Here is a 10942-nt window from a genome sequence, read left to right as displayed (position 1 = left end):
AAGAGCGGGCGTAGTCTTTTCCTGCATCAGAAAAGGGCTAGGAAGTTTGTACGGGCCTTTGCGTGCCTCTCTTTTGAAATGATTGTAAATATTCCCAGACATGTCTTGTCTTTTTTTTGCTTGGGTCCAGGAGCTGGCCAGGATGTGGGGCGCAGCTGTATCCTTGTCTCTATTGCCGGGAAAAATGTAATGCTTGACTGTGGGATGCACATGGGCTACAACGATGATGTGAGTATGGTGGAGAAGCCGGAATGTTGTGTGAGATTCTTTCAAGGTACATCTACCTGGCCTTTCCCAGCAAGGCTCCTAGTTCATTGTTCTGCTCCGTTCCCTTTTATTTGAACGTTGCCTGACTCATCTTACATGATATAGAGGTACTGGTAACTAGGTGGGCGTTATTGGGCACATGTATCAGCCAGTGCTGGAGCTGGATTATGGCAGAGCATGAACTACTATTGCTCCTTCAAAATCTTGCCTTCCTGTGCAAGAGGTATGTCCCCTCAAGTATTCCTGGTCTGTGTAGTGCCACCATCCAGCTGTCCTTTCCCTGGGTTGTGGACTCCAAAAAAATTAAGCAAGCTGTGAATACTCTATTCCAGGTGGTTTTGGTCTTTCTGTATTTCATATGGGCAGGTATCTTTTGTGCTTTAAAGCGTTAATCCTGTCATTAAATAGACTGCTCTTGACGTGATGCTTGGTTTTGGGCAGTTAATTACTTGTGGGTTCTGCACCACACATCTCTGATGCTTTAGAGAGCGAGCTAGGAAATACTACTGATGTTATAGCAGTAGGAAAGAAAGAATGGCAAAAATATTCTGTAAAATAGAAAGAGTTAAAGCATGACACAGTAAATGTGCCCTTACAGAAAAGGTTTTGAGGCTTTCTGCTTTAATGCCTGTGGGTAAGCTGAAATGCATCGGTCACCTGGTTTACTTAAAAGATAAACTTGGCTGTAATTTATTTATTTGCAAGGTCAGTTTCCCTCTCTGTCCTCTGGCAGCCCTCCTGTTCTTTTCTCTTTGACTCTTCTTGCACATAAATGCTGATGGCATTGGCCGCAGCTCTTACCGTGTTGCTGACCCTAGTGCGGTCTGCTGCCTTATTGCGGTTTTGCTTTCAGATGGATTATAGCACGTTTACAGTGTTTCACGTCGCTCATGCCATTGTTTTCTTGGATTAGTAATGTAGTATTAACTGGCTTTGTTTCGTAATGGATAGCCTCTTTTTTCATGTCTTTGCAGAGACGGTTTCCTGACTTCTCTTACATCACTCAGAATGGAAGGCTGACTGACTTTCTAGACTGCGTGATCATCAGGTGAGAAAGCTTCCTTCCTTGTCAGAGCACAAATGGGAAACAGGAAAGCTTTGTATACTGTCCCTAGCAACCCAAACATGTTGTAAGTTCATCATTCATGTTTTTGGTTAGTTCCTCTATGTCATGCAGTCCTTTAAAAATCTGAAGCAAGATCTGAGAATAAAGGTAGCTAAATTCCTGTGCAGCATCTCCTTTATCCTTTGTGTCTTTTTGCAGCCACTTTCATTTGGACCATTGTGGAGCTTTACCATATTTCAGTGAAATGGTCGGTTATGATGGGCCCATTTACATGACACATCCTACCAAGGCTATCTGTCCCATCCTCCTGGAGGACTACAGGAAAATAACTGTAGACAAGAAAGGGGAAACGAACTTCTTCACTTCCCAAATGATTAAAGACTGTATGAAGAAAGTGGTTGCTGTGCATCTTCACCAGACAGTTCAGGTAAATGATCACTTCTGCATACTCTTGCATCATACCAACTGCGTTGTTGTAGAAGGCAGAACAATTTTATTTTTTTAAATGTTTGCACTGATGCAGTGTTTGCCTGTTCGTGCAGGTGGATGAGGAGCTGGAGATCAAGGCGTACTACGCAGGCCATGTGCTGGGAGCAGCCATGTTCCAGATTAAGGTTGGATGCGAGTCAGTTGTGTACACTGTAAGTATGCACAACAATATTTGTAGGTACCTACATCACCTTTTAATGACCTGTCCTGTTACCTTGAGGATATTAATGGATTTCTCTTCTTCCATTAGGGTGATTATAACATGACACCAGACAGACATTTAGGGTAAGTAGGAAGCTGAGTTCCTATGAGTTGCGTGTATTTCTGACAGGAGGATTTTAGCACAGCTTCTGTTAATACTAGGGGCTTATCAGCATTGATTCTTTGTTAGGAGACGGGAACGTTTCATGATTTCTTTGCTGGAAAGATAAATGCAATTTTGAATTGTGAGAATGAACAAATTCACATTGATTTTTCCAGATGGACTTTAATGTAATCTTATTCTGTATACTCGTATTAGTCTATTTTTAAGGCTGTGTAATAATTGGACTTAAATGTTTGAAATGTTTATTGTCATAGTATCTTCTAAATGTATTTACTTTCTAAGAGAATGCCAATCACAAACTTTAACGTTCATTTTATTTTTACTGGCATAGGTGAGAGATTTATAATATTCTTGCTATTTAGAATAATATTCTAATGCATTTAAAACAAATACTAGACTGGAGAAGAATTGCTTTTCAAAATCTGTAGTCTCTGTTCTGAGCTGGATTAATTTAAAGAAGGCATGGCCTGCAAAGAGAGGGGTCCTGATGCTGCTGCAGAACTCCAAGGTGACTTTGGGCAAGGCCATGCGCATCTGTGTACCTGTTTTCCTATCTGCAAATGGAGGCAGTGACGTTCTCCAGCCATCTTTGAGACCTGCAGATCAGAAATGCCAGGTACCATTCTTAATTTGATTTATTGTTTTTTTGGTTTTTTTTAAATTCCTTTTGGTTTAGTGCTGCCTGGATTGATAAGTGTCGCCCAGATTTATTAATCAGTGAATCCACCTATGCCACAACTATCAGAGATTCCAAACGCTGCAGAGAAAGAGACTTCTTGAAGAAAGTTCATGAGACTGTAGAAAGAGGAGGGAAGGTATGGTGTTTTGATAATCAAGTGATGTGGTTTTTCCTCTGTGAAGCTCTTGTTGACTCTGTAGTGCCGTGTAACTGCTCATTAACTCAGGCACCTATGTATGACCACTGCATGAAACTGAAAGTGGTGTTACATTCCTCCATCTGGACTTTAAAAGAGAGAATATTAACACTTGAACTATGCCAAGAATAAAACCAAACTATGAGTTAATGAGACAGTAAGGGAAATGCTATGCTTATACTCTGCAAAGACGGAGGATAAAGGCAAAATTAACTTGATTTGCATCTTGTACACTGAAGCATTCTCTGAGTCCTGTAAATTAAGAAACTGAGAGTGAGTGTTCAATTACTGCTTTTAACCTTGATCAGAAATGATTCCCAGTGTAGCCAGGCCTGTCTGTCAGTGTCCTACTTCGTGCTGTTCAGCACTGTGCTGCCTGTTACCAGAAAACCCGTCCAAGTGCACAGAAGACATGTGCTTACCTTACGGTAAATGATGCTTCAGGACCTTGTTTGTGACTTTCACTTGCCTGGCTGTTTTGCTTGAGTAAGCCTGTTCCAGTCCAGTGTGATTTGATGTGAACAACTTTAGCTAGCCACAAAGCAAGTGGAACATACCATGATAGTATCGTAATATGACCGTTAGTTGTATCAGTTCATTACTGTTTTAGAAGTTCAGTCAGTCTTTTCTGTTTCTTGGAGCTTAGTCCCTATCTTTGCTAATATAAAACTTTTTTTGGAGATTCTTTTTTTCATTACCACCACGTTTAGAGCATGCCTGGGAAAAGATATTAAAAGAGACATTTTAACCCCTCAGAAAATGGAACTAGAAGTGGAAATTTGGAACACAGAAAAGCTTTACTGATTTCACTGTAGCTAAAGATCTGGTTCTAGGTTCGTAGGACTTAGTTCATTTAACTTGATTAAATGGAAAGTTGGTCTGGCTGTTGACTGTACGTGTAGAACTTGAACTGCATTTTGGTTAAAAGTTATAGTGGTTTGTCACCCTTGACCTCAAGCGCTGTATTTTATTTACTGTTCTTGTCTTAGTAGGGGCAAAATGTAGGCTTGCTTGTGGAAAAGAAGGCTGAGTCTCTTGGTAATGGATGTGGTTTGCTATAAACAGTTCCATTAAGCAGTAGATTTGGCTTTCCCACTGAATCTGGAGTACAAATAAGTAGCGGTAAGCTCTTTGCTGCACCTAACTGAAGAAAACATTGGAAATCAAACCAGCTGTATGATCTTTCCTCCAATGTTGCCTTAATTTGGAAGGGGAGGAAGGTCATAATTACCCCAGTGCAGACAAAGCGATCAAGGACAGAAACGCTCATCTTGGTGTCCGTTTCGATAAGTAACGCCAGATTGTTGCTCTCAACAACTTGTTTTCATATTATCCAGGAGAGAGCAGAACTCAATATATTCACAAGCACCGTGCCCTGCCAGAGGCTTTCCTCAGTACGTACAAACTGAGGTCTCAGCCAGGCGGATAGGTGCTTGTCAAATATCAGCGTCTTTCATTTCACAACCGCAGATGAACACGTTCCTGTGGAAAGAAAGGTCAGCAAAGAATATCAGAAAGCGAGAGGGAACTGAGAGCCTTGCTCAGAAATGATAACACTACAGTGCCCTTTATGTGCTGTTTGGGTTGGACGGACTGTAAATCATACCTCAATTGCAGGTTCTTATCCCAGTTTTTGCCCTTGGACGCGCCCAAGAACTTTGCATTTTGTTGGAAACTTTCTGGTGAGTGCAGTCTGTTCTGTGCGTGTACCACCTCCTTTTTGTCCTCCTCATGTTGTGGTCCTGCCAGGTTTCTATGATTCTTTCATCTCTGTTTAGTATAAGTACTCTCATTAGTATTCGTCTGCATGTCAGCCCATGCTGGCAGTGGTGGAATTACTTCTTTCCATGTGTTTCCCAGTGTTCCTGATTCTTAAGCAGTAAAGTAACCATTTGCTTCTGCGCAGTCATTCTCCACTGCTCCCCCTAACACTTAGGATCAAGTGTCCTTTAAAAAATTTGATTGCATCTTTGCCACATTGTAAAACTGTTTTTGTGGGAGTGGGAGGAGGGATGAACAAGTATTAAATGTACATGTAAGTGTTGTGTGGAAGTATTTTTGATAATACCAAATAATAGTGCTTTTAATTATTTCCCATAGCAGAATGATTAATATTTGTAATGGAAGGAAGTCGTCTGTAGTGGGTGAGAAGGAGAATTAGACTAAAGCCTGCTTTGTAGTAAGTTAATACCTAGTGATGTAGCATCGTCGTAATACTGACTTAGAGCTCATTGAGAGTAGGGTATGCACAAAAAACCTTCGGAGACTGCGTAGGTTTCTGGACTTCCAGCATGGATAGCCAGGATCCTAACTTGGCCCTCACAGGTATCTGGAATGCTTCTTTCTACAGGGAAAGAATGAACTTGAAGGCTCCAATTTATTTTTCCACGGGACTGACGGAGAAGGCTAATCATTATTACAAGCTCTTCATCACCTGGACTAATCAGAAAATTCGGAAGACATTTGTGCAGAGGAACATGTTTGAATTCAAACACATCAAAGCATTTGATCGGGCCTTTGCAGATAATCCAGGGCCTATGGTAGGTGAGCTTTGACAAGGTCATAGAGCAAGATGTGTAGCTATTTTTATATTTATGTGTAGATATTTTTATACCATTCTGTTCCTGGCTAAAGCAAACAGGCAGTCTGCAAAAGCTCCGCATCCTCTGCCCCATTAATATCAGCATCCCATCTAAAACCCTTTTGTGGCCAGGCCATCTGAATGCTTTTATCTGTCTAACTATTAAAGCTCTTTCTGTCTTTATTTCAGTAAAGGCGAAATGGCTGGAGAAAATTAAAAAATTGATTGCATGTTCATATAATCTGTACCTCTGAACCTGATTCAAACCATAATTTTTACAGTATATTCTTTTGACATAAGTCAAGACACAGATCCTCTACAGTACAACCTCATTGCTGGTTTTGTTTCTGACTGCTTTATTAGGCAGTAGCTGAAAGAGGAATCTGTCGAGCATGATAGTACCAGTATAGAACTGTTCAAAGTTTTTGTCAGATGCTGTGGATGCTCACAAAAATTTCCTAAAACAGTAGTTCAACAGACAAGGTGGGAAAAATAAAATAGCAAAAATCCTCATTAAAGCTTTGATGTAGTAAGTGTGTGAGCTGTAATGTGTATTGGTGGGGACTTGCCACAGTTTTAGGGTATTTATATATTGTAAGGAATGGGGAAAAAAAACCAGTTTCTGTGGTAGTTCTCATCGCATCTCTGAATTCTAGGTTGTGTTTGCAACCCCTGGCATGCTTCATGCAGGACAGTCCCTTCAAATCTTCAGGAAGTGGGCAGGGAATGAAAAGAATATGGTAAGAAATTCTTTTTCCTTGAGTGATGTTTTGTTTTAACGTTACGGTGGTACTGATACAGTCGTAAGAGCGAAGGGTGCAGGAAAGCTTTTCCTGAGCATCTGGGGTTAAATGACACGAGTCCTCTAGTGAACCAGCCCAGGGCAGAGCTCTTTCAAGCTCTGAATATTCTTTGTTCTGTGTGACAGGGCAAGCAGAGGAGGTACGTGTCTCAAGAAGTTGTGGGAGATTTTATTTTCAGAAGTGCTTGCATTAATTTGAAGCTGCTTCAAAGACATTTGTAACTAGCATTAATTCTTATTTAGTGGTCTGTACACTTCAGCAGTTTGCTTTCTAATTTCATTTTTGTGTGTGTTCTGGAGTTGGGTGTTCACAAACTGCAGAACAAAGCAAGCAGCTTTCCAGTGAAGGGTGGTTGTACGTACGATAGGAAGAACACAAATTACATCAGCATGGTGCATTTGTGGCTATTTTTGTGTTAACAACAGCTATGCTACGCACAGTCCATGTGCAGCGTTTGCAGATTTTTTTTTCTGGTTTCCTTCTCAGGTCATCATGCCTGGCTACTGTGTGCAGGGAACTGTGGGCCACAAGATTCTGAGTGGACAGCGCAAGCTGGAAATGGAGGGAAGACAAATAGTAAGTTTTATTTTCAAGGAGGATCAGTTGGGGCAAAGTTCTTCAGCGTTAGGTGGTGGTTAGACACCGTGTACTTGTAGTGGGAATATGCTGCATGCAACATTGAAAATACCCAACTAATGTTTTCTTTGGAGTTGGACTAGGTTTTTTTTCTCCTTTGCACTGGCAACAGCCTGTCTTTTTCTGCCATAAGACTTTGTCAGGGGCATATTTATAATATTTAATAACTAGGCCCCATTAGTCAGGTAAAAATGATACATTTTAGGCAGATGGGGATATTAAAAAAAATTATAGTGACTGTCCTTAAGTATTGATCAGGCAAATGTGCAACAAGTATTGTGCTCTGAAATTGGGCAGTTTGATCCTGAAAGTTATTGAAAGCTTTTCTGTACAGCATTGTATTCAGTCTCTGCTGATAAGCAGCTCTCTCTCCAACTCGTTTTCTAATTCGGGTGTTCTTCTTCCTTCTTTGAACTAAACACAGAGGTGTCTGGGTCTGTTTGTGTATGGTATAAAAGCTGTAGTGAGTCAAAACAATTCCTGATTCACAAAGCCTCTGCTTTCTGCTCCCCCACAGCTGGAAGTAAAGATGCAGGTGGAGTACATGTCCTTCAGTGCCCATGCAGATGCCAAGGGAATAATGCAGCTGATCCGCCAGGCTGAGCCACGAAATGTTCTCCTGGTCCACGGTGAAGCGAAGAAAATGGAGTTTCTGAAGCAAAAAATAGAACAGGAATTTCGTACGTATAGTGTTGGTAATGAAGAGGGAATGGCGGTAGAAGGCAGGCATTAAAAGTTCACATACTTAATCCACTGGACCTCAGCATAAGCTGAGGCATGATGTAAGTTACAGGCCCAGTCACCCCTGAGAAGCTAGTATCTGTAACATCTCTTACTTAACATGTTAAGCCCATTTAATTTTAATGCTTGTTTGGACTTGAAGTAAAAGTTGTTTTGTTTGTATTGTTACAGTTCAGTGCTTACTGAATTTATATATCTTTAGACTGCTAGAAGAGGCCAAGGCAGGCAGGGTACATCTAAAATTGTTAGTAACTTCAGTTAAGGGGACTGATCTCCAGTAAAAAATAATTAATTCCTTGGAAACAGCCTGACTCTTAAATGACAAGTGGAGAAAGCACAGAATTCACAGTGGATGGTTACTTACTGTCTGCAGATCTTTGTTATCAGCATCAGAGTGCAGGCAGTTTTGTTGCGGTCTATGCTTTTACCCCTTGCAAGGAGTTAAGGATCGCCAGGCTAGTGGGTATCGCCCCAGTGGGGCTTCGGTGGTTCTGGTAAGGGTGTTAGCCCTAAGGCTTGAGCCGCAGTTCTACTTTTCAGCCTCTTTCAAATCCCTGCTATTAAGTTTTAGCAGATTGCTATTAAACTTCACTTCCTTTGGCTCCTGCCAAAATCCCAGCACCGTCTACTCGAGGGATGCTTGCACGCTGCTTGTGGGTGAAAGGAGAGTCTGGGTTTGGAAGCGCTGCCGCAGCAGTCCTCCTGACATCGGCTGTTTGCTTTGCAGACGTCAGCTGTTACATGCCAGCAAATGGAGAGACCACCACAATATTCACCAATCCCAGCATTCCAGTGGACATATCCCTGGGACTCCTGAAGAGAGAAACAGCAATAGGTGATGCCCTTTCAACCAAGAATTTCATGTTTTGGGCCCTCTCGCTGTGCTTCCTGTAAAAGAACAGGTTTTATCAGCATTTAGTGGTCGAGAGGGCTTCCTGTGGAATGAAGCAGCTACTCTGCTGTAAATGTATATTCAATAATGTTTAATAACAAATACACCCCCCCTTGTTACTCAGTGCCTATTCACTATGAAAACCCAATCCATGTATGCTTTTACTAGCTAGGTCTGTGAAAATCGGAATTACTTTTATAAACCTAATTTAAGAAAAACCTCTCAAATCAGGAAGTGATATGGGAAGAGAGGCAGTTGTTCTCTATTACTAAGCATGGTTTAAGCACCGTGCACTCTAACGGACAGGAGAACAAAGATGTGACATCTTAGTCTCTGAACCTCACCAGGGACTCAGAAATCCAATCTGTTAAGTCCTATAGCAGTCATCTTGTGTGAAAAGTAAGCACGTCATCGTTAACCATGTCCTCTTTCTCTTCCATTGGCCTTGGTTTAGGTCTCTTACCAGATGTCAAGAAGCCAAAGCTAATGCACGGCACGTTAATTATGAAGGATAACGTAAGTAAAAAAGATCTTCTGTTTGTTTTGTGTCTTCTGTATGAGTGTGGTGTCGTCCCCCCAGAACTCGCGTATGAGCGACAAGGAACTAAAAGATAAGCAGTCCTAGTTTCTTGGAAGGAGCCCAGTAACACCATACCTGGAAAGATTAATCTGCAAGGCAGACTCTCCAGCTTGTCAGTTGTCTTGACTGAGTGTCTTCACTAGTCCCACAACTTCAGTATTAGTATCTTGCTACTCACAAGCAGGGTGTTGTGATGGTAGAATTTTTACTGGTCAGGCTCGAGAATGCTCACAGATGAAGTCACAGGAAATGGATACATTTGAAGAGCTGCTTCTGTTCAAAGTCTGGTTTTTGCCCTGGCCCCCTGCAACCTTACTGGGTGCAGCTACAAACATTCTGAGGAGACTCTGATTTTTCAGCCTGTGAAGGTGTTTCTGATTCACCGTGCCTGTAAAAATCCAAAGAGTCAAGAAGCACCCTGTTGTCGGTAGACCTCAGTTTGTTCGACAAGAATGGAAAGGTGCCAAGGGAGGAGTTCTTACTCTGTAACCGCTTGTTTATTTTTAAACAAATCATTCCCCCAATAAAGAGGTTAAACCAACTTCCATTAGGAGAGCAACTTTAATTTTGGGAAATAAAGAATTGGTGTGATTATTTAGGTGGACGTTTTGCCGCCATCTTACCTCTACCTTTGCTGTCCATCATATGCTCGTGCTCGGCTGTTACTGCTTGCAGTCATAACTGAAACGTGCAGAGATGTTTCAGGGATTGAAAAGGAGTGATCTCACCTGCTGGAGTTTTGCAGTGATGAACACATACCTGTGGGCAGCTGACCACAGGGCAGGAATAACACTTCAGAAAGCGCAAAGAAATAGCTTATAATGGATTGGTATTTTTTTCTCCGCAGAGCTTCCGTCTGGTTTCTCCCGAGCAGGCTTTGAAGGAGCTGGGCCTTGCAGAACATCAGTTGCGTTTCACCTGCCGTGTTCACATTCAGGATCCGCGGAAAGAACATGAGACAGTGCTTCGTGTATATAACCATCTCAAAGGGTAAGTCTGTCCTTAGCTGCATTTGGGTTTTTTCCCCCTGGGGCTGGCCTTGAGCTTATCATTAATATAGGCAGGACAAGGGGCCCCTCCCTTCTGGCCTTCCAGACCAACCCGAGAGTTATTACAAGAAAATTCTCTGCAGCCCCCAAGAAAAAAACTGCTTTAGGTTTTAGTCTCCGTAGGTCACATAACCAGTGGTTACACCGCAGGAGCAGAGGCTGGTAACCAGCCTACAAGCTCACGGTCTTTGCCAAGCTGGAGCAGTCTCCTGAACTCTGCGTTCCTGTTGGTTTGCTGCTGTCACTACTGCTTCCAGCTGCAGCTGGTTGGTTGGGGTGAGACCGTCCAGCCCTAGGGTCAAGGCACCTCTTAAAGCTGTTCAAAAGCTAGCAGCAGATGAACCTTACAAGTTTTCTTCCTACAGGCAGCTGGTCGATTCGGTGAGTAGTCCTTTGCTCAGATGAACAGGGTTCAGACTGGAGCTGTAGCTATCGTGAAAGCCGAAATAAATTCTGTAGGAAACCCTACATGATTAATATAAGCACCAAAATAAACAAGCTATGAATCAGCCCCATTCTCCCTTCCTTGGGCAGTGGGTGCTGGTTCAGACACGGCTAAAAATAGCAACAATGTGCTTGTGTTTGGGATGCAAAGATAGAGAGGGGACACCCACCCTTCAGCTTGTATGCGTGTCCCA

General features: G+C 42.2%; 1 protein-coding gene across 1 annotated transcript in view; it reads left to right on the top strand.

The window, feature by feature from the left end:
• Positions 1-10249, top strand: part of CPSF3L (cleavage and polyadenylation specific factor 3-like) — an 11102-nt gene extending 853 nt beyond the window's left edge. Inside the window, exons 2-15 of the mRNA XM_009709773.1 lie at positions 131-228; positions 1242-1315; positions 1532-1760; positions 1876-1974; positions 2073-2107; positions 2824-2962; positions 4640-4704; positions 5373-5562; positions 6260-6343; positions 6893-6982; positions 7560-7722; positions 8511-8618; positions 9130-9191; positions 10103-10249. Of these exons, the coding sequence (XP_009708075.1) occupies positions 131-228; positions 1242-1315; positions 1532-1760; positions 1876-1974; positions 2073-2107; positions 2824-2962; positions 4640-4704; positions 5373-5562; positions 6260-6343; positions 6893-6982; positions 7560-7722; positions 8511-8618; positions 9130-9191; positions 10103-10249 (1583 nt within the window). The remainder of the gene's footprint in view (positions 1-130; positions 229-1241; positions 1316-1531; positions 1761-1875; positions 1975-2072; positions 2108-2823; positions 2963-4639; positions 4705-5372; positions 5563-6259; positions 6344-6892; positions 6983-7559; positions 7723-8510; positions 8619-9129; positions 9192-10102) is intronic.
• Positions 10250-10942: the final 693 nt, after the last annotated feature.

The sequence above is a fragment of the Cariama cristata genome, unplaced genomic scaffold (assembly GCF_000690535.1).
Source record: "Cariama cristata isolate BGI_N322 unplaced genomic scaffold, ASM69053v1 scaffold6421, whole genome shotgun sequence".
Classification (NCBI taxonomy): Eukaryota; Metazoa; Chordata; class Aves; order Cariamiformes; family Cariamidae; genus Cariama; species Cariama cristata.
This window is presented reverse-complemented; position numbering and strand designations above follow the sequence as displayed.